A 27437-nucleotide genomic window follows, 5' to 3' on the forward strand; every position below is an offset into this window, starting at 1 on the left:
CTATGATATGTATCTATTATGATTGTTGTTTTTTCTCAAAACACCATGTGATGATGTCAGTCGTGTCTTTTTACTATACAGACCAAAACATTTTCTAATTATTGTGGGATAAAAAATAAAGTCATTGTGAGACATAAAGTCACATTGTGAGATAAACAAGCTCAGTCGGGAGATATATACTGTATATATATTCAAAACGATCTTTTTTACATTCTTTTTTTTACTCCAATGTGAATACAGGCTTTCATATTTTACATACATATACAGTACACTTCACATACACTACCATTCAAAAGTCTGGGGTCGGTAAGATTTATTAAAATGTTTTTGAAAGAAGTCTCTTATGCTCACCAAAACTACACTAAAACTGTATTGTGATGGCAAAGCTGAATTTTCTGCATCATTACTCCAATCTTGAGTGTCACATGATCTTTCAGAAATCATTCTAATATGCTGATTTGCTGCTCTAGAAACCTTTCTTATTATCTGTATACAGTTTTATATTTTCATGAAAACCATTCCCCCCCCCCTCCCCCCCCCCCCCCCCCCCAGAATTATTTAGAAGTTTGAAAGAACAGCATTTATTTGAAATAGAAATCTTTTGTGACATTATAAATGTCTTTACTGTCACACTTGATCAATGAAATGCATCTTTGCTAAATAAAGGTATTAATATCTTGAAAAAAAATTTTTTGTACGAACCTCAACATTTTTAACGGTAGTTTACGTATTTCTTTTTTCATCTTGATTTTTATCTCAAGGTGAAACTTTCACAGCATCACATCTTATTACATATCTATCGCTAATAATTCCTGTCTGATACATAATGTTATGATCTCATATGAGCTGCACACATCCTGTACAATGCATGTGCATTAATAGGTCAACAAAGTGTTGCCGGTATATGTGGACAGATTTATCACAAGCAGATGTTTTTTTTTTTAGTTCAGTTCATGTTCCCAGTGTGTGTGTACCTGTGAAAAGAGCATCTCAGCAGTCTGTTGAGTCATCCTGTATGTGAATTAATAGACCATCGAGTGGATACAACGCTTTAGTTCATTAAAAAGAGATGGAGGTGTCTTTGTTTAATCTGCGTGCGTGTTTTATTTATCAGCGTGATTGCATTTTCCCTTTCCTGTGTTCACTGTGTATCGCGTCCTTATCTCCGTGAACCTTTCCTCGCGAGTTGATCTGATATGCTCAGCGTTAAGTGTCTCTGGCTGCTGATGTATATTAGCTGCATTAGCTCAGGCACTGGCTGGGCTTGATATTGAGTCAGCTCCTTACTTCTACTCTGCGATTGTAATGATCACATTAAATGCGGCCCAGTGTAACGAAGGATGAGAGAGACGATGCGGCGGGGACTGGACTCTCTAAGCCGGATTTGGCATTGCTTACACATGGAGGCCTTCATAGTATGTTTTTAAGGGACAAGCTCACTGGGCCACTGCTCATAAGAAATATTTAATGACGAAGAGAGGGTTGATAATGGATAGACACAGAGAGAGTTCTTTGTGTTTTTTTTACTGATATGAGCAGCTAATCAGTCCTCTCTCTGGAGTTGGACTGTTGCTATAGCAACATTATCGTTCTTGTGTTCTCTTTAATCTGCTTGAGCCTTTTGTGATAAAGTGAGGCTTACTGATCAACCTTGTGCCGTTGTATAAAGATTGCAATAATCTATCAGTCTTGAAATATTGTTTCTCAGGCAGTCGGGTTTTTATATGTAGTATGGTGAGATAAGGTATAGGATGTAATTATGATGGTTTACGGAAGAACATAAAATAACATTCTAAGGTAATGCTGCATAGCGTAGAGAGTTATTGCTATTCTTTGATTCACTGTTTTTCTTTTGCATCATTCTCCATCATAAATCAAAGGATGCTTGTCGTGGTATGTTTCCTTTAGTGTAAATAAGGGCTTGACTAGGGATTCATGGTGGAATTGCTGAGGGTTTTTTAGTTGCGATAGAGAAAATGACAAATTAAATTAATAAAATGGAATAAAAAAAAAATCTATAATCTTTTTCCTGCTGCTTATTTATGTGCAGGTTGTGGTGGCAGCATTTAATAAAATGTGTAAAATATATATTTTTTTAAACACTAAACTTATATGCAAAAGTAAATTAAATAATTATTAAATATTATATGTATTATTGAAATTAAATATATAATTAATAATTGAAACAATTCAATATATAAATTCAATAATATTGAAACAATGCAATATTAAAATCTCAGGAAGGATTGGACTACATAGTAGATTATTGGAGTACATCTCTCGCCCTTGCAGATGTGGACACCACTAAAGATCCCTGCCAGAAGGTGAAATGCAGCCGACATAAGGTGTGTGTTGCCCAGGGCTACCAGCGTGCCGTGTGCGTCAACCGCAAGAAGCTGGAGCTCAGGTGAGCCTTTCAGATATATAGGACTCTCTCTTCATGCACATTAACTATAATACAGGATAGTGTTTGTTTTTGAGGGTATGAATCAAAGAAGCTTGGTGCCATGCCAAGGCACCGTGCAGAATGCAACTGTCCAGTCTAGCTTTTCATTACTCAGACTCAGAACTTCATATCATGAAGAATAAAATTTCTGAGCCTTTAGGGTACATATGATTGGCTCAAAACAACCAGATCTGGGTGCTTATGAGCAAATATGGCTGTTCAGAAAAAAGTCTTAAAGGAACAGCAACAAAGAAGGAGAAAGGGTTGAAAATTGTCATTTTAAGTGCCCAAAAAAAACCTTTTTTGCTTTCCCACAAAATTTCCACAAGTGTTCACACAGAATGTTCACTCGCTTGTTAGGAGAAAGTGACACAGGTGAATTAAAATAATAGCAATTTAATAAAGAAGCCATGACTGTTTTGGTGCAAAAAAGAAAGAAAAAGAAAACTTGATTTGAACTAAATTAACTTAACCGTAGGGAAAATTAAATCATTACAAATGCTTTAAAAAATATGTTTCTTGTGAGGAGAAAGTCATATTCTGGTGGAGGTGAAATAAGAGCAGTTTAATAAAGCAGCCATGTGTTGTCTGATGGCACATTGTGAGGTATACAGATTTAGTCCCTGGGTGTTTTTTTGTGTGTGTTTTATTACAAACTAAACATGTTCCTGAGGCCATTCCTTAGCGGTTGGTTCTCATTGTTCCATACATCTAACTAGTAACTACAGATAACATTCTTGTAACCTTAAATTAAAAACGTGCCACTGGTGCAATGTCCCTCTGCGTGAAAGGGGTCATGACATGAAAAATGTAATTTGACATATGTGGTCTTTGTACCATTAAAATATCCTGCAAGTTTCATAGCTTAAAAACCATCCTCATTATAAACAAAGCATTTAATTAATCTAACTCGTTTTGATATTATCAGGATCAGCAAAATGCTGGATTTTCAAAAGTCTCTTTAAAATACGTTAAACACACCAGTCTGTTATTGTAGAGACATCAACGTTACATTTTCATGCCCCTAAACAAGATGTGAAACAAAACGGACTGTGATTGGTTGTTTTACATGTCAGTCAGACGGCCTCTGGGCGGTCCTTGGCCAATGAAAGCTGCGATAGAGTCCAGACCTTCTGCCATCAGTCTGGCTACGCAAGACTAGCCGTTTACTGACAATCCTTAAAGGATCCGCTCCCTAAAAACGGATAAGGGTCAAGAGGGTCAGAAAGAGGGTTGAAAATAAACGTTTTCAGCACATTTTACATTATAAGTAAACCTCAAGGAACATATTTAAATAATAAAAAGTCCATGTCCTCTTTAATGACCCCTTTAAAGTGACAAATACCCAAGCCCAAGTTTATATTTCATATTGATGATTGATGTTAATATTGATTCTATGTTCTTTTTGACCAATGTGTTATAGGTTGAAGCAGCAGGTCATAAGACAGGAGGAGAGTAACTGTAAGGCTTGCCCATTGTCCTCCTCTAGTCCTGTTTGTGGCTCTGATGGACACAACTATGCCTCTCAGGTATTTCACACTACATTCAATTTCCTTTAATTATATTCAAATAAACGGAATTGGAGAGAAATTGATCATATAGATAAGATACATTTCCCTGTAGTTCAGCTTATTTTATTAATTGGATTTGTTGCAGTTTTTTTTGCTTGTTCAGACTTTTCTCTCATTAGATTTTTGTTGAGTGAACTTAGGTAACCTAATAAAAAAAATCAGTCATTCCTAGCCAGGGATCAGTTTTGCTTTGTTAAATCTTTAAAAGAGAAACAAACTCTTAAATGTGATAAAAAAATGTGTCTGACAATAGATTAAAACAATTAATCCTAATTAATGTTTTTTAGTTCCATTTAGTTCCTTCCAATCCAGCATATTTTGTATAAATTATGATATATTTCTGTTACAGTTGATATTTCATACTTGTTAAGCTTGTAAATTTCATCACACAAGACCACATATATCTTTCTTTAATTTTGTTAAACGTTCCATCTGAATTCATTTATAAAGAAATATGCCGCTAGGTCTTTCCTGGAGAAAGTTTCCTCACGAATGCCCCAAAAACTGTTTTCCCGAGAGCACACAATAACATGTGAAAGACAAACATGACGTGTCTCATTAAAGGGAAGGAAAGTATGTTGTTTTAGTGAATCATTGTAATAATGGGCCCTTTAATGTTTTTTTAATTATAATGATAAATAATATCCAATATAAAATAATATCAATATAATGCAAAATATTGGTCACAAATATTTTTTCATTTGACTGAATTACAGCATTTTTACGATCGGTATAACACATTTCTCTGTACTTTCTTAGGTCACTTTTTCAACACTCTTTACACTTTTCAGCTCGGCACAACAGTAAATATCATATCCAAAATGCACTAATACTACCAAATCACTTCATACATGTCTCAAATCAAGTCATTCTTCAATACCACTAGCAAAAGTTGTCACCCATCATTATTTTTTAATTCATATGACCTCATAATCTTTACAGTTACAATCGCTAGGACACATTTGTAAATCCCTGGGTCACTTTTTCAAAACTCTTCGAACAGTTCTCCTAACCAACTTTCATCTTGGCAGTTGGCACAGCAGTTAATTTCACATGCAAAATAAGTTTAACAGTGTTGAAAAGAGTATGTAAATGTGCAAATTGGCCTGTATGTACATAGAGTTTTGATACAGAGTGGATACATTTATGTAGTTGTTGTGGAGTTACATTGATTCATCTCATTGATTTGCATGTACCTATGTCATGTTTAACTTTTACACAAGTTGACACAGTTCCCTGAGGTCTTTATAAGACAGCTGTGACATTTTTTGGTCAAATAGTGTTCTGTGCTCGTCTGTGCAGCCAACGACAGAACAGTTTGCATGCTTTGCTCTAACTTTTGCCATTGCGTTAGAACTGGTTACACTGTTGTCGCTTGCGAAAACAAAATGGTGGCGCCGTGGGTGGAAACATGCAGATTAAGGGGCGGTAATATTATAATAAGATCCCCTTCCTACGTCAGAAGGGGAGCGAAGTCCGGATAATTTTTTGACAGAGAAAGGCTTACAAAAACAAAGTTACTGGGTTGTCACTTGTCATGTTTTCTGGTTTGGTAGATGCACCAGGGACCCGATTATAGCACTTAAACACGGAAAAAGTCAGATTTTCTTTTTATGTTCCCTTTAAGTTGAACAGTTTTGAAAAACATATGTAATTGGCAAATTGGCCTGTAGGTACAAAGAATTTTGGTGGTGGTTGTGTTTGAGTGAGAAAAGAATTTATGTCATTTGAAAGATGTAGTCAACGAATGCATTTTGTACCAAAGCAATGGAAAAATATCCACAGTTTAGTCCACTTAAATTGCTGTTGTGCTCATTATGTGAAGAGCTTTGAAAAAGTGACCTAAGTACTGATAAATGTGTCATAGCGATTGTTAAAAAAAAAAAATTTGTTTTAATAAAGGGTTGTAATTCTATGATCCTTTCATTATCCTGCATTTTATGTTTCCATGGTTTTAAACAATGAATGCCTATGACGTTATTTCTATTCTTGTTATTCTGTGCAAGTCAAAAATCATATATTTTTTTATTTCATATTATATTCTGTGTGACTCATAGATCAATCTGCTTGCACAATATGGATAATAGTCTCTATTATACATTATACAGTGGCCCTTGGCATCCTTAAAAATCAAAGAAGAATTGTCAGAAGGGATTCTGGGTAGGCCTACTTGCGGATGAAAGAACCGTTCTGTTGAATTATGTATTATCTCTATTATCTATTTCTGACCTTGTGAGGGAATAAATGAAGGTTGACATCATCTTATTTTAATGGAGATGTCTAGCTGAACCAGCGATTTTTAGTCGTCTGTAGAATAATTGTTCTCCATCTGGGCTTACGATTCATGCCACTGAACTTGAGCATGTGACACTGGACAAGTGTTATGGTTATAATGCTTATTCTTTGTGTTTTGTGTGTGTGAATCAGTGCAAACTGGAGCAGCAGGCTTGTCTCACTGGAAAGGAGTTAAAAGTAAGATGTGCCGGTCTTTGCCCCTGCACCACCACCGTGGCTCCCGCTACAGACGTGGACAGCAAACACGGTATCTGCCCTCAACACACTTCCAAAAGCGGCAGTTTGTTCTTGCAAAGTTGTTAAAGGGAGAATTCAGACAAAAATCATTTACCCAGCCTCATGTCGGTCCAGTCCTGTATGACTTTACGTCTTGTGTTTTAGTGCATACAATGAAAGTAAATGGGACCACTTTCATTAAAAGAGTTAATGTTTCACTAAAACAGTTTAAATATTCTTCAAAATATCTTCTTTTTTTTTTGTTCCACAAAAGAAAGTCACACAGGTTTGGATAAAATTGAGGCTGAGTAAATGATGCCATTATTTTTTGGATGAACTATCCCTTTAAGATGCTCTTATGAAGAAACACTTTCTGAAGTTCAATGAAGCACAATTTCAGTGTCAGCTTTTAAGTTTTTTATGATCATTTTTTTGTTGTTGTTGATAATAAAGAATGATTTTATGCTGAGAGTGCTTCAGATGCTATTTGTCTCTTTCACATCCCTTGATTCTGCAGCTCTCGCTCTAACAAAGGCTTTATTGATTTATCAACAGACTATGCTGTTCTCTTTCTTTGCTGCTTGCTTTTGTGAATTTCTGCTGACTTTGATTATGTCGGATTTATGTCTGCAGTCTCCGGAGGCTTTTCTCGTCAAATTCAGAAGGGCAAAAGCAGGACGATTGGTTCTTTACTCTTCAATACCAACGTCTGCCAACACTCCCTTATCTCCTTTCACTGTCTCAATCTCTCTTCTTCTCTGTCCACAGAGAGTTGCACAGGACAGGACCTGGCAGATCTGGGAGATCGCCTGCGGGACTGGTTCCAACTGCTCCAAGGCAACGGCAAGCAGAACAGCACAGGGAATCCTGTAGCCAGCTCTGCATCAAGTGAGGCTCTAACGTCCATTTATATCACAGAAAGCAGCCTCCTATACACACACAATACCACAAATGCTGTACATTTACATTTATATATTGTGTTTTCTATAGTACTTTTAAACATGGACCTATGATAATTGGCACTAACAAAACTGCTGCATTAAATTTTCATAAGGACCAGCAGATTCAGAGCTATTATGTGTTGAAATGTGTCCTATCCTGATGGCAAAATAACACCAGCAACTTTTTATCCTCTCGGAAAGCAGTTTTGCTGAATTGTGAAATGGTGACCATTTGCACCTACTTCAATTTAAAATGTACATTTAATGGCAGAAAAATGACCAGATGCACCATACGCCTCATCAGTTCTCCAACTACTATGCCTCTTTTGTTTGCAACATTTTTATTATTTGCTTCTGATTTATTTGGGGGGGAAAAAACCTCTCTGTTTATGCCCATGGCTTCCATTAGAGTGATTTACAATCTTATCAGCAACATTTGAACAGCAATTTTGCTTTTAGAAGACGTTGATTGAATTTTTACAGCTAATCTGATGCAATCAGGTGTTCTGGGAGAGATGGCAAAGTGAGGAAGTATTACAGTCTATAAGCTAATATTTCTGTGTTCAAATATACTGTGTCAAGTCAAGTCAAGTTTATTTGTATAGTGCTTTTCACAATACAGATTGTATCAAAGCAGCTTCACAGTATTAAATTAAAATAATACAACAAAGTTTGTTTCAAGAGGAATTTATTGATTGATAAAATTAAATTAAATATCCCTGTGTGATTGTTTGTGCACAGTTGTGGACCGGACTCTAGTTGCAACCTGTAAGGACTCTATTGGCTGGATGTTCTCTAAGCTGGACACGAATAATGACCTGTATCTGGACCAAGCTGAGCTGGCTGCCATTAATCTGGACAAGTATGAAGTGTGCATACGGCCCTTCTTCAACTCCTGTGATTCCTACCATGATGGCAAAGTCTCCACGGCTGAGTGGTGCCTCTGCTTTTGGAGAGAAAGTGAGTTTTCAGTATCTCTACATGATTGAACCTGGCATCAATAACGTTTTAAAAAAACATAATGAAATATTTTATATGTATGTATTTATATACACTATATACACTACCAAAAAATATTTGGGAATATTTTTTAATGTTTCTAAAGAACGTCCCTTATGCAAAAATACAGTAAAGAGAGTCATATTATGAAATATTATTACAATTTAAAATAAACATATTTTAAAATGTAACTTATTCCTGTGATGACAAAGCGGAATTTACAGCATCATTACTCCAGTCTTCAGTCAGTGTCACATGATCCTTCAGAAATCATTTTAATATGCTGATTTGATGCTCTAGAAACATTGCTGATTATTATAATTTTTGTACTGCAAAAGACCTGCATTTATTTTGAAAAGATTTTAAAATATTACAATATATATTGAAAATATATATAAAAAATCTTACTTTTGAACACTAGTGTTTGTCTTTTTAAAAATATGCATTGTGATGATAATCGAACAATTTTATTAAATCATATTGTTGATAAAAAGAAAAGAAAAAGATCACCATAAAATATTATCAGTGCAATAATTATATATATAAAAAAAATAATAATAATAATTTCAAATCCTAATCAACAGTGTCGACCCCAACTAAAATTAGATAACATTTTAGAAAAACTTATATTAATGAATGTGATATGATAACTATAAAACTATTTTCATCCAAAGGCAAAAACTCTTACTAAACCAAAACACTGTAAAAAGTGACACTGAAAAAAATATATGTATGTTTTGTAACTTCAAACATTACACATTCAACTTTTAAAATCAGCTCTAACTGGGATTGGAGTTTTGGCACTGCACGTGTGCCCCGCATCCCGCTGGTCAATGCCACGGTCCACAGTTTGCTCTGCTCGGTTATATCAGCGTGACAGAAGGGGGACACATGGCCGAACATCAGTGCCAGCACTAGTCAGTGTTTCAGCGTGTTCAACACTGCTTCAGAGAGTTGGGGTTTCAAATCTGTAATGGTGTTTAAATTGGATTCGAGGGCCATATTTGGTTTCCATTACAAAAGACCAGAAGAGATATTGCATACAAAGACTGGACTGGTCGCAGAGAGCATTTATTTGACATCAGCACGCACTGGTCTGGCATTAAAGATAAAGAAGACACTAGTCAGTGGAGGCAGGGATTTGGGAAAATCCGTCTATCTGTTTGCCGAGAGTTTTGCAGACTCATGCCACTAACTCATTCAGTTTGCACTGGATTAAGTTTAATTGGTTTTCTAAATATAATCAAACATTAAAAGGGGGAGGGGTGACCATATGTTTGGATTATTGAAATCCAAATCTTTCATTTCCTCTACAAACAGCCCTTTTGGATAGAAAAGGAGAGAGCTGGAGAGGGCGTAAATTGACCTTTAGTTGTTTGTGGCATGCGGGGAGAGTGATTTGGAGTACTCATTTGATGAGATGCATAAGTCTGGAGGAATTGCTATTCAGTGTTTGTTGCTAGGGTGACTGACAGTCAGTGTGTGTGTGTGTGTGTGTGTGTGTGTGTATTAGCAGGGGAGAGCGTAGGTCTGTTTGCATGCGCATGTGTTTATCTGCAACATGTTCTACATATTAATGAGACTCGTCAGTGTGTGTGTGTGTGTGTGTGTGTGTGTTGTGTGTTCTTTTGTTTTCGGAATTCCTGTGTGTGTGTGTGTGTGTGTGTGTGTGTGTGTGTGTGTGTGTGTGTGTGTGTGTGTGTGTGTGTGTGTGTGTGTGTGTGTGTGTGTGTGTGTGTGTGTGTGTGTGTGTGTGTGTGTGTGTGTGTGTGTGTGTATATGTGCGTGTGTGTGTGTTTGCTTAAGCCATGGAGCATGGCAAGCTTCTTGACACAAACAGACATATGCTCCACAATGCATCTCACTGGAGGGGCAGAGAGCTGTATCTTAGCAGTATCTTAACACACAAACACACACACACACAAGACCTGGCTCTTATTTGATGTGATTCTGCTCACGATATGTGGCTGGGCACTCTCATCTCTCCTGGGGAGGGCATAGTTGCTTTTGGCCTGTCATACTTTGTCTTCCCCTTGTATTTCCCCCGGTGGATAGGGAATGGCTATTGCAGAGGGAAAAACAACATCAGTGTTGGTTGTTGACAACCTGCTCAGCCTCAAACTCTCTGGGACTAAAATCAGACAGGCAGTCAGACGAAAACCCGCTGCATTTTTTAGACTTGACCGGCATGGCCTTCACATACAGCTGTGAAACATGATAGCTCTGAAGCATTGGGAAATATTCCAATATGTAATGCACTGATTGATTTATTTATTAAAGGAAACGTTCTGTCATTGTTTAGTCGCCCTCGTGTCATTCCAGAACCTGTTTGACTTTTTTTCTTATGTGGAACACAAAAGAAGATGTTTGGCAGAATGTATTAGCTGCTCTTTTCCATGCAATGGACGTGAATGGGGACTGGATCTGTCAGGCTCCAAAAATTATAAAAAAGCACCATAAAAGTGATTCGTACGACTCAGTCGCTACTTTCCAAGTCTTCTGGATCGATACAATGCTCCATACAATGTAATAATATTGTAATTGTTGTTTTAAAAATTTTGAACTGACATTTTTGAGTATGTCACTAACTTGGCAAAAAACAAACAAAAACATGCTTTGAGAGTCCACACATTCACCTTGTGATAAAGTCTATTACAATAATAAAAATAGAATAATAGAATAATAAGAGTTGTCTCCAAGCAACACAGAGTGGTGTTTCATTACCGAATTAGTTTTTGAATGAATTGTTTAAGTGAATGAATAAATAACCCTTTCATAAAGACATCACTTGCTTGGTTTCTGAATGAATTAGCCTTTTCAAAGCTGAACAAAATGTTTGAATGAATGATTCAAACATTAAAACACATTAAAGGATTTAAAAATATATAATATAATCTTTTAATAATTTCATATTCTAGTATAATTTGTTTTATTTTTAAAACACTGTAGTGTCTTATTATTCTATTTGGATTGGATTTAATTGAAAATCAGTTTAGCGGGGCAAATATCACCTCTTGATGTAAAAGTTAATTTTAATAAAAGTCTCTGCTGTGAACTAAACACCACACAGAAAATGTAAATCGTCGAGAGTCAGCTGTTCACGACAGCCCTAAAGCATCCAATGTAACAACACAAAACACATTCAGCAAAATATCATCTAATTATCAGCAAAATCCCAGAAAATATCAAGATATGATTTTTTGTCAAATCGCATATCCCTACTTGATAACCGTGGTCATCATTTACTTTCATTGAATGGAATACAGCAGCTTGGACGGTATGCCAAATAACTCCTTTTGTGTGTTCCTCAGAAGAATGTAATTGTAGTTTTGAATGACCTGAGGGTGAGCAAATTATGGCAGAATTTAAATTTTTTAGGAAAATGTTTCTAATTTATTGTAAGAAGGTTGCACATTTCAAGGCATTAAGGAGAAAATTACAATGTAGAAATATTCTATAACAAGTGTTCATTTTGTTCAGAACACACTCAAAGCAAGTTCTGTTACTCAAAAATTCAGATACTCTTTCTTTCATGAATTACATTGCCATAAAACTACAGATTAGAACTATCTATTGTGCCACTTCTAAAATGCGGGTGTGTTTGGGTGCGATTTGATTGTGCGTCTGCATTGAGAACAGCCCTGGTGTGATGCCTCCTCATTTGGGAGTTGGTGAGGGAGCTCGTGTGAAGCGTTTGTCTGGAGGAGATTAGCGCCGGCTCTTCCCTAAAGGCACTGATTGTTTTTCTTCCACAGAGCCTCCCTGCCTGGCTGAGCTAGAGCGAATCCAAGTGCAAGAAGGAGCCAAGAAGAAACCGGGTAAGAATGAACGTTCCGCTGAGACTCTCTGTACTATCTTGGGAAGAACAAATTAAGGTGTGAAGGAAAACAACAAAGGGAGAACCAGAGAACGAGGTTATATAGAATGTGTACAACTGGAAGATAAAAGAATGGAAGAGAGAAGTAAAAAGCGAGGTAGTGGTGACTCTAGAGGAGTTTCATTTAACAGATGACAAGCACAAGGCTAGGATTAGCCCCTAATCAGGTGTGCGGATTAGAGCGGAGCTCATGGCTGTGGGCAGTGCTGCATGTTTGGCTGCAGAGCTTTCAGGACTCTCCAAGGACGTGCTGCAGATGCTACAGCCAATCAGATGCAGTCAAAATGCAAACGTCCCCTGATGCCTGAGAACAAACAGCTATGTGTACTATACGACCAAAGAGTTTCGACATTATTCTGAAAATAAACACGTTTAACTCATTCATCATCATTACATTCATTATTAAATATGACCCTGGACCACAAAACCAGTCACATGGGTAAATTTTTTGAGATTGAGATTCATAAATCATCTGAAAGCTGAATAAATAAGCTTTCCATTGATTTATGTTTTTTTTTATGATATGACAATATTTGGCCGAGGTACAACTATTTGAAAATCTGGAATCTTGAGGGTGCAAAAAAATCGAAACATTGAGAAAATTGCCTTTAAAGTTCTCATGTTCGTGATTGTGCTGCATTTACTCACAAAAATAAATGTTTTATATATTTACGGTAAGAAATGTACCAAATATCTTCATGGAACATTTTTTTTTTGGCATAAAAGAAAAATCAATCATTTTGACCCATACAATGTATTGTTGGCTATTGCCACAAATATACCCGTGTGACTTGTGACTGGTTTTGTCGTCCAGGGTCACAAATAACAAAATGGACTTTTTAAGTAAAAAAAGGACTATAATCAGTATGTATGCATCAACACTTTTTTTCATAAATTGAAAACACAATTGCATATAACGATGGCAGTCATAGATTGACTTAATAAGTTGGATGAATTAAAAAATGCTTTAGAAATCATTGGTGAATAATTTTCTTCCTTTTTAAATTGCATATTTTGAGAGAACTATACATGTGTCCATTGTGATGCAATACATTTGTAAATATTCCAAAGGTTCATGGCACCACTTTCGCCAGCCTCGTTTAATTTGTTGTCATAAATATAAAACACAATGACATAAAAAGAGGACAGTCATGTAGAATTATGGGTGAGCGTCAAAGGAAAAGCTTAACCTAGAAAGCTCAACCTCTGTTTAACCCTCTAATGCATTGATTATTACATCACAAAGAAAAATACAATTAATGTTTTTAACTAAAACTCAAATACAAAGAAAAAAAGAAAATACAATAAACTATATATACATTCTGAAGTACATGGTCATGTCTTTCTACAGCCAATTTTAATTTATGTTCTCATAAATAAATAACACAAAGACATAAAAGAGGACAATCAAGTTGAATTATGGGTAAGGGTCAATCGAATCCCCCGTGGGGGTTAGGATGTAGCGTCACACCCAGAATTGTTAAAACTGGCTTTTATAGATTTATCCCCTAGTACACGCAGTGCATCAGAGGGTTAAATCCTGCATTTGATTGCTAAATAGATCATGATGATTATGTGGACATATAGTTGTTTATTACTCCATGCAGCTGGTTTTTATCGTGCATCATGATTCGAGACACTGCAGACAGAAACTCAGCCCTCAACCCTCGCCAACCCTCGCCAAGGTTACATTTTATGCATTACAATGAGCAGTGTCACTTGAGTCTGTCACATGATTTACAGCAATATGCAAACTAGTTTGCAATGTCACTCGTGATGCAACGCTTATTTTATACTCAATTCACGTAGGATATGAAAATGAATGTTAAACATGACCGTTGCTTCTCAAGATGTGCGTGTTTGTGTGTTTCTCTCCCTTTTTGTCATTTCAGATACATACATTCCCAGCTGTGACGAGGACGGCTTTTACAGGAGACTGCAGTGTGACAAGAGCAGAGGGGAGTGCTGGTGTGTGGACCAGCATGGAGGAGAGTTAATGGGCTCCAGAATCCATGGCAACCCCGACTGTGGTGAGCACGAGCACAACACACACGCACACACACACACACACACACACACAAACACACAGAGGACAATGCTCCTTCTGTAGCTACAGGGCTTAGGACTTAGATCCACCAAAATCATCAGTCACCCATCTGACAGGAGACCAAGTGCTACATTCATTAGGCCAGGTTCATTTCCATTCCAAAAGAGCAGTTGTCTCGCCGAAATAAAGGTCTGTAAGATTAATTACTACTGGCTGCGACAGACCTGCAGGTGATAAGAACAAATCCCCTGACTGGACATAAAATAGCGATTAAAAAGCCCAACGTCAAAGTCACACCTCCTGTTTGTTTATTGTCCTCGTGCCAAGCCTGTATTGTTCAGCCTTTGTCGTGCATAAATCGCTCAGTTTGCCTCGCAATATGATATAGGCAGTTTTTTTATATAACATTTTCATTTTCCAGACGAGGTGGCCACGTACTCGGGCGATTTTGGCAGTGGGCTCGGATGGGAAGATGAAGAGGAAAAGGAGGCTGAGGAGAACGGCGAGGAGGCTGAGGAGGAGGAAGGGGAGGTGGGGGAGGTTGATGACGGCGGATACATTTGGTAGAACGAAACGCGATTCTCGCCTTGTTCGACATAGCTTTCTGTGGCCCATTTCTACAGAGGCAGCTCTATCTTCTGACATTAAATGGTGGACACTGGAGGGTCGGTCATCTTTATACTGCACTCCAAACAGCTTTGACTTGGGGAGGGAGGGGGAGGGGGAGGGGTGTCTTGGTTAGTGTTAGCTGTAGTGAGATTACGGTATTGGGAACGAGTTTTCAATTATTGGGCTTATGAATACTTGTGAAACATCATATTTTTGTTGTAAGTGCAAGAGTTTTCTCCTGAATCAGTCTCTAGCATCTGCAAACACGAGCTCAGAATTAGGCGCTTGATAGGTGTGATGTGATGCGTTCTTATGCAAGTCTAATAAATACATACTTTCATCACTATACGTTCGGAAATGATACCTGTTAAGTCTAAAGCGTTTAAGGTACGACTTTATAAAGTATGTATATAAAAGATAAACAGGCTTCAGGGTCTAACCTGCTTCATTAGATCTTCTGTCGACCATCAGCAACTGCTTTCCTTGAACACTGAGATTGCTGCTAATGTTTTTGCTGTTAGAGTTTATGTAAATTGTTTCAAATATGTCCTCCAACTGGTTTAGAGCATATTAACACAGATTACCATAAAGACAAAGAGACGAAAACACCAAAAAACTCAGTTAGCTTAGCTCAAAAAGCTAAGACTGTTACTCTCTTCTGGCTCAAACAGTCTGTATTATTTTTATGCTACCTTGAAGTAGATAAATAGTCGTAATGTCTTTTAAAATAAAGTAGCATTCGTCAATGTATTTGAAGAGCTATTTCTCTACACTCACAAGCTAAAACTGATTTTAGGCTACTTGCCAGAAATACACAATGCACTTCTACAAGATGATCCTTGTCCTAAAGGCACTTTTTTTCTCCCTGTCTTTTGTGTCATAATCCACCGAAACCAGAGATGGCAAAGCATTATATTTTCATATAAATTACATCTCAATGCAGTAGCTTTATCCCTCACCCCGACGTCAAATCATTGTTTTCTTTAAAATGGACAGTAATAAATCCTGAGATATGTGCGTTCTGGTTTCATATGTCTGTCATAATAGAATTTGCTTATACTCCACTAGGTCAGGCTGTAATACAGTACTTCTGATGCAACACGGCTATTATAACAAGGCAGTGTATGGATGAGCAGGAGAGGCAGGAATGAATTTTCAAAATTGCAATCTGACATATTCTCTCTCATACACCCAAAGGGACCAATCTGTCTTTGCAGATGTCTTCTAATCAGATCTTCCCGTCATTTGCAGTGAAAGATGTGTTGGCTGTAATGTTCCTAGGTGTAAATCTGGTGCTGCAGGGATTTATAATCAAGGTCTGAATCTTATAATATACGACTAAAGTTAAAATACATGAGTCTGGCAGTATAAAATACCTAAGGCATCAGTTTTTAGGGTGAAAATGCTGTGGAATCAAAGCAGCTAGCTGGAATTGCAAAATGTGTATGAATTACAGGCTTGATCTGGTATGATAATTCACCCAGATGTGATCTCTGAGCTCCGCATAGCCACAGAAAATGCATTTGATATGGTAACATCCCCGACGTAAACACATTCATCAGTGTACCGCGGCGTCTACCGAAGAATATAAATCCTCCGAATGTCATTGAGATGAATCTTGGCGATATTTAAATTACTTGTGGATTATCATAGCATAGGCAATACCACCTTGCTGGTGTGATGGAGTGGAAAGACGGCCAGCTCATTAAAAGTCAATAGTGAATGTCCTGATGTCTTACTCAGCAGTGTACAGGAGTCTGCTAACAGTGATGTTATACCACTTGCACTAGTGTATGATTGTATTGTACTGTACATGCCATTATTATTGTAAATACTTGGATTTTACTGATTAGAAAACATATTTACGCTGAGTTGCAGTATATTTGCATTTAGTTGCATGTTTCTTTGTCCAAGTGTGTCATCTTTCTTGCCTGAATATGATTAAAGGCACTGGGCCCAAAGTGCTGTTCCTTTGTTCTCCTAATTACTCCCAAGACTCTGCAACGTGCTAATTTTCATGTGATACTGGAGACACAAGAAAACAAATCTTTTCAACCCACTTTTAAACAATTTTTTTTGACAAGTGCAATTTATTATAACTATCCCAAAAATACCCAACAAAAGCTGGTTCTCAAGACACCAGGGGGTTCAAAAAAGGAATATCAACTTTAATAGAAGGCATGATATAAACATGTCTAACAAATATTCATATATTTGTCATTAAGATAATCAAACCTCCTATTCTAATCTCTATTACAATAATTCATTTTTCTGTGTTGACACATTTTATATATGATCCAATGCAGCATCCTGCTTAAATCAGCCTAAAATGGTTAGAAAGCCCTGGTTTCTTACTATTTTACAGGAAGAAATGTGATGAAACTCTAATTCTATAATAATTATTTTTAATAACTCATTGTTATTAGTGATCTAGTGCAGCACCCTTCTTGGTATCAACCTAAAATGGTTTAAAACCAGTGCTCATTTTATTTTTTGACAGTATTTCTTCCACTTATATTGATCAGTCATTAAGCAAGTATCTAAAAAAAGGATTAAAAAATAAATCTAAGGGGTGCAGGAATTTTTGTGTGATCTTAAAGAAATCGATCGTTTTATAAATTGTTTCATATTAAAAGGTCAAATAAGAACCTGAGAAATACACCCTTTTAATATGTCAATCAATACACAGGTTCGTCATATTATCGCTTTAGAAATTTTCCAATTTTCAGCAACTTTACAACACACAAAGATTTATTTTACAAGTGATTCTCATGCATCTTGTACATTGGCAAAAATCTGACTCATCAAAGCTTGCTTTGAATGCTCTGTAGTCTCCATATCTTTCTGACACCATCCTCTGCCCTGTCCAAGACCTTAAAAACAGCAGCATCTCCAGTTTGATCAAAACGTCTCAGCAGAGGTTCTAGAACGGTCACTGGGATGCTGAAGTTCAGGTGGGGATACGTCACTTTCGCTGTGAAGTCTCTTGTGTTGCTGGACACGATACCTAATATTTAGAGGGGTACGATAAAATAAAACAAATGAGATTGAATCTGCCTGTGAAAGCTTGATTTAGTCAGACAGTGTCACGGTCAGCAGATGAAGAGATGGAATGCTCTGCCTCTGACTTTATGGTGAAAAAAATAAAGCTTAATTGGTCTTATGCTGCCCCCTTCTGGTTAGAGAAGGCATAGTATATTTAATATATATCCACTGAAGACTGGATTTGTTCTGAACAACAACTGGTTGATGTACTGAGATTTTCCATGAATTCCTAACCATTTAAAATTATATGTATGATATTAGTATTACCTAACAATTCCCCAGTGGCAGACCGAACCACAGCGCCACCACTGGCTCCAGACTGCACTGCGCATGTCGTCTGCAGCATCACAGGCTGTGACTGATGGGTAATGACTCTGGATAAGATCCCTGAGGTCAACGAGGGGCCACAGCGGCTCCCTAAAGCTCCATAACCCACGACAACTACATCCTCACCTGAATAAACACAGAACATGGAAATGTCAGGTGTGGCACTGGGACAAAGTATGCAAATGTAAACAATGTTTTTGTTGTAGTAGCTGTTATAAGATATAACAAATGTATATTAATAATACTATAAACTTAATTGTATTATTATATTTATAATACATTTAAATGTATTTTACTTATTATGAGGACGACAAATTTATCTCAAACAATTTGAGATTTGAATTTACCTCAAAGTCATTTTAGTTCACCATGCATTGGTAAATCATTATAACATAAAAAGGTGTAATTTGTCACAATTTTGACTGTTTATGTCAAATTTGTTATGGTAACACTTTACAATAAGGTTTCATTTGTTAACATTAGTTCACGCATGAACTAACAATGAACAAAACATTTGTTACAGTATTTATTAATCTTTGTTAATGTTTGTTAATACAAATATATTTGTTCATTGTTTGATCATGTTGGTTCACAGTGCATTAACTAATGTTAACAAACACAACTTTTGATTTTAATAATGTATTAGTAAATGTTGAAATTAACATTAATTTAGATTAATAAATGCTGTAGAAGTATTGCTCATTCTTAATTCATCTTAACTAAAGTAGTAAACTAATGTTAACTAATGAAACCTTATTGTAAAGCGTTAGCCTACCATTGTTATTATGCCATACTTTATACTTTATATATCAAGTTCAATGTTTTATCTGTTGTATTCCATATGTATGTCACTTATGACTTAGTATGTCATAATTATGATTATCAAAGCATGATTTTTTTTGTGTGTGTGGTGGAAATTGGCTTCCATAGTTATGATTGCTGTTACATGAAATAGACTGGGATTAAATATAAAATGAACTTATAGTGTCAAATTTCACATTGATTGTTTTTGTATGTAAAATATTGGGGTTAAATATAAAATTTACATGTAGTGTCAAGTATCACATTGATACTAAACCCTGTATATTTGATTCTGAAGTTATTACATATATAAACCAATGGAGGAACACATTTTTTTCTTACGTTGGTGGCATCCACAAAAAACAAAAACAAATAAACAAAACAATTCTGGCTAAATATGATTTTCAATAAAACAGGTATGCACAGCATTACCTGGGTGAAAGTATGTGGTAAACTGTGGTTTTACTGAGTCAGCAAGGGATTCCTGAAGCTCCACAAGAGCGATATCATAGGGAGATGATGGTGCTGATTTATACAGCACCTTACCACTTACTGCATGAAATCTGAGGTGGAAAGTAAATCACTTGGTTATTACAAATATAACAATACCAATAACATGTAGCTTATTTAACAAAGATCAACAAACAAAATATCACTTCTTTAGGCCTCATAACAATGAATATGCATGAATTCTAAGGCTATTACCTTCCTCCAAAGTTGACTCTGACTGTAAGAACAGACTTTTCATTCACCACATGTCTGCAGGTCAGAACCAGATTCTGGTTTAGCAGAACCCCAGAACCCCACAGCAGGCCGGACTCAATCAGTGCCACTCCAGGGTAAAATTCAGAACCTGACCGCCGGGTTGCAGCTTGAATAGAGCCAGTTATTAACTGTGATGACTTTTCTGTCAGCGACTCCTGCATGGCACCAGCCTGTATGATGTTTTTCAGAATGAGGTGAACAGAGCACACAAGTGTCAGTCCAATCCATTCATCGGATTTCCAGAACAGTGGTGAAACGATCAAACCCATGAGGTAAGATTTGCCTCCTTTGCTAATAAACACACCGCCTCCTTCAGTGCCAGGCAAGCAGCGGGCATCGGTCAGGATCAGTGCATTCTCCTCTCCTGCCAGATTGCTAACTATACCTTTACTAATTGAGTTCATAAAGAGGTCTGGACAGAGACCACCAAATGGAGACCCACATGCGATAACATGACATCCCTTTTTAAGAGTGCCACTCTTCACCCATGGAATAATTTCTTTACAGGAGCAAGTGGACGAACTGGGCACTTTTAGGAGTGCAAACCATGTTAAAAATCTGGAGTCTTCAAGGACTTCTTTATCTAAGCTACCGCTATAAAAGCCCCACTTTTCAGCCCCCTTGAAGATTTTGTTAAATGCATCTTGAAACTCCACGCAATTGATCATCATTAACAATTGGGCTTCTTGACGGCTCGTGTTGCGTCTCTCCATTGCACACGATTGGTTGGCGCAAAAGTGAATGTAATCTACATACACTTTTGTCTCTTTAGTGAAACTTTCAGAATGCAATATCTTCGTGTCTTTCTTCGTGGATTGTCTATCGGTTATAAAGCGTGAAAACAGCATGCCACTACAGACTACAATTCCAGACTGGTAATTTAGAAATACTCCACTACAGCTCATTGCTTCATTCTGAGATCCAGATGTGAGGTCGAGGGGCGTCTCGGATACTGTGACAACACAACATGCCTCTTCCAAAGCCTTCATTTTCAAAAGCTAGATATTTAAAACAGTATTAAACTGCCACAATATAAAAGGTCAGAGTTTTATGCTAATACTAATAGTAGATGGGTTTTTGCATCTTACAATGAGTTCAAGATACAATGACAACCACGGTGCTGGCAGTTAGATTACAACAAAAAAAAAACATTCTAACAAACACAGTTTGTAACAAAAGCAACTGGTTAGTGTTACAACGTTAAAGTCTAGGGGGCTGATAATGTAATAATTGTTATATTAGCTTGTCGCCGACTTGATATTGTTGCATGAGCCCTCCATCTGCAACGCTTCCTGGTATGATTCATTGACGTGATCACGTGATGGATAGCGTGCCCTCCTATTGGTTTATCCACGTCCAACTCTTTCGAACAATTCGTTTCATAGAACCGGTTCAGTGGTTATTTCACGTCGTCGTGTCCGAAAGAGACGTTTATGGTCAAGCCACTCGTTGAATAAATCGTTCAGTCCGACCTGTGAACTGGTTTATCAAATATTAATTTATTTATTATAATAATTATAATGCATCAAACACTAAACAGAAAAGACAGGACAGATAGAACCTCTAGCCTACAGGGTGAAATTACATCAAATCTTCATGTAAAGTTTCACAAACAAAAATATAACATTATAAACATATACAGAGGAAAACATTAAGCATCAGTGGAATTACCAAAACAACTATCATAATATTTAAAGATTCTGTCACTTTTCTTGATTTGAATCAAACTATGAGATTTAAGAAATGCGTCAATTATTAAGAACTGTGAGAAAGTAGGCTTCGAGTTAGATCATTTTTGCTTATGAATAAAAAATATTCCAAACAAAAAATGAACAATGTCATTCATTGGAGTACCTGTATAGTAACAGATTATATATTTTAACTGAAAGGATTTGGAAGAATTAAAGTGCTTATATAAACTATAAACGTTTTGAGTTTTTTAACATTGAAAAAATTAATAGATCAGTGTAAAGAACTGTCAACATCCATATATTTTGCCACTGTGTCATTAACAGGATATATTTTTTGTAACATCTTAAAATTAACTTCTTTAGTCTGTTTGGGAATGCAATGCTTATGAGGTAACAGCCAGGCTTCTTTCCAGTCTATAAGCTCAATAAGAGATGCCCAGTAAAATTTGCCTTTAGAAACTTTATATTTTTTATTCTGAAGAATTTGTCGTATATGCTTATTTTTTAATTTCTTTGTTGAATATACTGATTACATCTAAGATCAAAACAGGTTATTTGGTGTCACTTTTACTAAAACTTATATGCCATTTTCAGAGGTGGACAGTAACATTTACTTGAGAGTACTGTTACGTACTAAAGTACACTTTTTGAGTATCTGTGCTTTACTTGAGTATTCTTTTTTTCTGGAAACTTTTACTTTAACTTCACTACATTTGAAAGACAAATCAAAATGGACAAAGACAGATCCTCGGCGCAGTGCCTGCATCCATGGCAAATAAATCTTTCTGTTTTGCTGTTTGTTAAAGCAATATTGCTGTTGGGCAGTTATACAGCTATGGTTGTGTAGCTGGGTTTTAAACCAAGTTGGATTTTTATAAACCACTTGATTTAAATGTGCATGAATGGATACACATAGATGTGTACTTATTTTGTTGGGGTGGTAGGAGTGTTAAATAAAATAAAAATAAGATGATTATGGCTGTGTTTTTTTTTTTTGTCAATTCAGTTGTTTAATTTCTATAGGTCTTATAACATTCTAAAAGCTCTTAATTCCACAGATACTACTAACGGGTAGGTGTATTCACTAGGTTGCTTCAGAGGCACAAGGTACTGTTTTACATACAACAATGCAAAAATAATAAAAATGCATTGACATTTACTTTTGATACTTAAGTACTTTTAAAAACGAGTACTTCTGTACGTTTACTTAAGTAAAAATCGGTCTTTACAACTTTTACTTGTAACGGAGTAATATTTGACCAGTAATATCTGTACTTTCACTCAAGTAAGGAAGTTGTGTACTTTTTCCACCTTTACAAGTTTCGTTGACAAATTTGTTGACATAGTTGTTGAGTTTACATTATGGATAATGTTCTTGTGCATTCTGAGGCTCACTTATCCCACGCAACAAAGATATAGATTCAGTATTGCTAAATAGCTTTTTTTTATTTGACTCGACCAGGATATCACAAATGTTTTATTCTTAAAAATGTTTATTCAAATTGCTTTCTATTTATATACTGTACATATCTATGTTTTTGGAAAAGAGCAAAGTACACATGGAAAATTCAAAATATTTTATTTGTGTTGCCTACTTTAGTGCATAAATGCTACAAGGTGATACAAGTGGCACGCACATAATTAGCCATTTCAAAAGATAAGCAGCATAGAAAATCCCAATCCTTTCACATAAGCCTATTTACAAATAGGGGTAAATGTGACCTAGTAATATGACATATTTTTCTATTGCTCAGGCAATATGAACTAAAAAAGCCTTTGTACTCTCATGCCATAACTGCAAATAAATCACAGCTGACAGTCAACAAGTACTCATTGCACAATTATTCAGGTAGTTTAGTGTTGAAACAGGCTAATGTAGAACATCACTGAAAATGAAGAGTAATACATGAGCACGTATCAAAATACTACATACAAATTAAACCTTTTATAAATATGTCATTGTAAATCTCTGCCAAATTTGATAAGCAAGCATGAATACATTGGCAGTCCACACCTTCAGAAGTATTTCCTTTGAACAGGTGGGAAATACAGCACTAGGAAAAGCCACCAGCATTTTAAGGCACTGAGGTAATGTAACATGAAAACAAAAACACTGATTCTGTATCATCTAATGAACGTGACATCAGAAATTCACAGCAAAAATTATATTCCCCTGATTATAAGTGATTCAAATGTACAAAGGTATGTTTAACTTTTTGGCAGGGTATAAAACTGACGCCCGTGTGAAAAACGTGTTTTGTTACAGGATGCCAATCCTTAAAATAACCCAGCTTAGTCAACTGTTTAAGGATGCTGTATGTCTAACCCTTTTAGAAAAGTAAACAGCATACATTATGTCTTTAAGAAATAAAAGTGTAAGTAATTGCTACTGTAGCTTATTATTAAATGCATATCTCAGATACTTATCTGACTTATCACCACACTAGATTTCATAGGCTCAGATAATATTTATATATACTGTGTAATATAACACCCCTGGTTACTTAGTTTAATTACAAGATAAATAATCAATTAATAAATAAGGATACATGAGTTATGAATTAATAACCACATTAAATATGTTAATCAATATACTGAGATAGCCATCGAAAACCTTCACCATATCCTTGTCTCTTCAACACACTGCACATAAAGACTTCCATTGGCCTCAGGTTGAGTTCTTTCAGTGATGCATTCCCCTGTGTGGACACATAGACAAAATAAGACCTTGTATTGCTTCAGAAAACTTTAAACATTTGATTGAACATTACATACCAAACTGTGCAACACATGTTTTAAATATATTCCCTCATTGACCTACCTTTCCAGTGGTGTGTCCATAAAGACCAAACATTCCTCTCAGCGCATCCTCACTAATTGCTTCTGGCCGGTCAATTTTATTCCCCAAAATAAGGATTGGCACATTGGAGATGGTTTCATCGGTTAAGAGGGCCTATGATATAAAGAGCAATCATTATTATTCAAATATATGGCTGTTTTGAATGGTGGAATAGGGAAGAAATTTAAATAAGTGCTTTGAAGTCAGTGCTGTGACATTCCTTTTGATGTGTTCAAGGTTAAACTTTCATATGTAACAATGGCCCTGTTTACACCTGGTATTAAGACGTGTTTTGGTCGATCGGATAAGTGGGCGACGCTAAATCAAGGTGTAAACGGGGTCTAAATGTTTTGAGCTTGTCCACTTTCGACCACTTCCAGAGGTAGTCGAAAACGCATTAGACCGGTTTGCTTTCATAGTGTAAACGCTCATGTGGTCGAATGTGTTCGAATCTGCCTACTGACTTAATGCGTAAACATTATGGGAAGTGCGGTAGCTAGACAGACGGGATTTAAACTTTACATTCATATGTAAATTGCATGCTCTTATTTCGTCCAGTAGATCAAAAGATCTGCAAAAGGCCATACATTTATCCGCTCATAGACCCTTCCCTCAAAGAAATGAGGACAGAAGTGGTTGAAACTAAGTGAACAGAAGTGATGGATTAAAACACCAGGTGTAAACAGGACTGTGCCTCCCTCGTCTACTTGGGATCCGGTCGACCAAAACACACCCTAAATGTAAACAGGGCCTATCTTGTCTTAATAAAACCCTTGATTATATATATACAGTATATATATATTTATATAAAAAAAGGAAAAGTAGACTTACATCTAACTCAATTTTGGCTTCTAGTAGTCGTTCATGGTCAGCACAGTCAACAAGATACACTATCCCATTTATTGCTGGAAGATAATTCTTCCAAACTCTTCTTGCTGAGAAGTAAGAATAGACAAGATCCATTTGCATTATGTTCGGTTGTTCTAACATTTCAACAACAAAAAAATCTATTTTGTTTTATAAATCTTTTGTTTAATTATATAAATTTAAACTCCAGATGTATTAATCATTTATTATTAAATTCTATATTTACCTTGAGCATGACCACCCAGGTCAAATGTTGTGAAAGTCATCCCAGCAATAGACAGTTCTTCAGATGCTATAGCAGACAGGACAAGATACAGTACATTGTGCACAATGTTTGCTCCAACAAATGAAGAATTCAGCTTGTAAGAATAAGAAATCCTGTTTTTTTTTTTTCACTTTCCTTTCCTTTCCTTTCCACCTCATATTAAAACAGTAGACTATGTGGCACTTTACTACTTACTAGGGTGAAGTGTTGGAACATGCTGCCCAAGTCGATCATCTTTAAGCATGTGCAATAATGTTGTTTTTCCGGCATTGTCTAATCCAAGAAAAACTAATTTCCCAGACTTTTTATAGAGTCCTAAAAGGAAATATGAGAATGAAAACACAAAAAACAGTTACATGATGATTTGTGCTCATCTGTATTTCAATATCTGGCTAACACTTTACCTAATAATTGTAACACACTGTTGAATCCTCTGTACAGCCAATCAAATATGAAAGACATTTTCGTGGCCTGCTCCCTGAAATGAAATGGCAACAAAATGAGAGATTTGTTTCAATGGACTAGCCTACTGCAAGATCCAAGACTTTTCAATGGGCTCTGCTAACTCCAAAATAAGCTCTTTACCTAAATCTACTGTAAGCATGTGAAAAACAACCGGTACTACGTTACTAAAATGACCCAAACATTTTGCCTTCAAGAGAGCATTTAAGAAAAGAGACACAAAACCCCTCGTAGAACAACCAATATCCCGCACACAACTTGAGCAAGAAACTATTTCTAGTTGTGAGACCTTGTCACTTGACGCCATGGATATAGCACACAGACATAGCTGTCACTCAAGTGACGGCAACTAAAGCTCAACTCCAAGAGCATTTCTATACATTCAAAATGTTGGTAATTAAGTTGAACACATATGAAACCAAATATTATTGTTCCCAAACTGTACCTTAACTGTAACCGCAGTATACACAGCCCAAATGTTTAGCGCGCGTTTTCTAGAAAAGCGCCGTCAATACAGTGGAGGCGCTTTAAAACACACCGAAAACAACAGCCAGAAAGGTTGATGCTGGTTAAACGAGCAAAACAGAGCATTGTGAAGGTAAACATGCTCAGGATGACGTTATAAATAAAACCTTAAAACCTGGCTTTTGGTGTTGAAATGTGTCTATTAAACATCCAGTCACAAATATTTTAACTATTGCGTCATTTGTAAATAAAACAGAAGACAGTGCGTTCCAATAGGGAAATATTCGTGTCAATACCTGAAAGGGTACGTCCGCTTGTAGACCAGTCAGTCCGGTCTGTGTTCTCCTGCTCAACACCAGCCCGAATTTGACGTTTAACCGGAACTGCGTAGCTGCATAGGGTGGTCTCAGATCGATTGTAGGTTAATGCGTTGTCATCTGCTTGCTAAATGTTGACTGACCTGCAGATGTGGGGGGTCTGACAGCTAAGGTTTACATTTAAAAGTTTGGGGTTGGTACGAATTTTCCAGTGTTTTTTTTTTATTTTTTATATTTTATCTTTAAAGGACCTATGCTCATTGATCAAAAATACAGTAAAAACAGTAATATTGGGAAATAATATGATTACAATCTAAAAGAACTGAAACATAAGAATGGCATATCCAGTCACCATTGACTTTCACTGTATGTAAAAAAAATTGTGCAATGAAAGTGAATGATGACTGAGGCTGTCAGTCCCTAATAGTTTGACTAACATCTGTTGTTGCACAGAAAAACATATGGATTTGGAACAACATGAGTGATTTGACAGAAGTTTCACTTTTGGGTGAACTATCCCTTTAAAAGTGATGCGTTTTGGATGTAGCAGCTCTAAAGGACCAGCATTTATTAAAAAAATTTGCCCACACTG

The 27437-nt window shown here is 36.4% G+C and overlaps 3 protein-coding genes across 4 annotated transcripts in view; 1 reads left to right on the top strand and 2 right to left on the bottom strand.

The window, feature by feature from the left end:
• The window catches only part of spock2 (SPARC (osteonectin), cwcv and kazal like domains proteoglycan 2), a 35741-nt gene extending 18779 nt beyond the window's left edge, over positions 1 to 16962 (top strand). Inside the window, exons 3-10 of the mRNA XM_082153070.1 lie at positions 2293 to 2407; positions 3870 to 3975; positions 6445 to 6559; positions 7297 to 7416; positions 8211 to 8429; positions 12224 to 12286; positions 14238 to 14375; positions 14814 to 16962. Coding sequence (XP_082009196.1) covers positions 2293 to 2407; positions 3870 to 3975; positions 6445 to 6559; positions 7297 to 7416; positions 8211 to 8429; positions 12224 to 12286; positions 14238 to 14375; positions 14814 to 14959 — 1022 coding nt within the window. The 3' untranslated portion in view covers positions 14960 to 16962. The remainder of the gene's footprint in view (positions 1 to 2292; positions 2408 to 3869; positions 3976 to 6444; positions 6560 to 7296; positions 7417 to 8210; positions 8430 to 12223; positions 12287 to 14237; positions 14376 to 14813) is intronic.
• A 183-nt stretch (positions 16963 to 17145) lies between these two features.
• Positions 17146 to 21243, bottom strand: tysnd1 (trypsin like peroxisomal matrix peptidase 1). Its single transcript, XM_082153069.1, has 4 exons — positions 19880 to 21243; positions 19607 to 19737; positions 18314 to 18499; positions 17146 to 18008 (listed from the first exon to the last, which is right to left on the bottom strand). The coding sequence occupies exons 1-4, from the start codon at positions 20926 to 20928 to the stop codon at positions 17806 to 17808; spliced, it is 1569 nt and encodes a 522-aa protein (XP_082009195.1). The 5' UTR covers positions 20929 to 21243; the 3' UTR covers positions 17146 to 17805.
• A 1949-nt stretch (positions 21244 to 23192) lies between these two features.
• Positions 23193 to 26977, bottom strand: sar1ab (secretion associated, Ras related GTPase 1Ab). Of its 2 annotated transcripts, none has more exons than XM_082153160.1 (7): positions 26825 to 26977; positions 26006 to 26079; positions 25797 to 25916; positions 25563 to 25628; positions 25301 to 25404; positions 24452 to 24583; positions 23193 to 24329 (listed from the first exon to the last, which is right to left on the bottom strand). In XM_082153160.1, the coding sequence occupies exons 2-7, from the start codon at positions 26061 to 26063 to the stop codon at positions 24213 to 24215; spliced, it is 597 nt and encodes a 198-aa protein (XP_082009286.1). In that variant the 5' UTR covers positions 26064 to 26079; positions 26825 to 26977; the 3' UTR covers positions 23193 to 24212. The 2 variants fall into 2 exon arrangements, with proteins under 2 accessions (XP_082009286.1, XP_082009287.1); XM_082153161.1 differs by lacking the exon at positions 26825 to 26977 and adding an exon at positions 26509 to 26794.
• Positions 26978 to 27437: the final 460 nt, after the last annotated feature.

Source organism: Leuciscus leuciscus, assembly GCF_965113295.1.
Source record: "Leuciscus leuciscus genome assembly, chromosome: 22".
Classification (NCBI taxonomy): domain Eukaryota; kingdom Metazoa; phylum Chordata; class Actinopteri; order Cypriniformes; family Leuciscidae; genus Leuciscus; species Leuciscus leuciscus.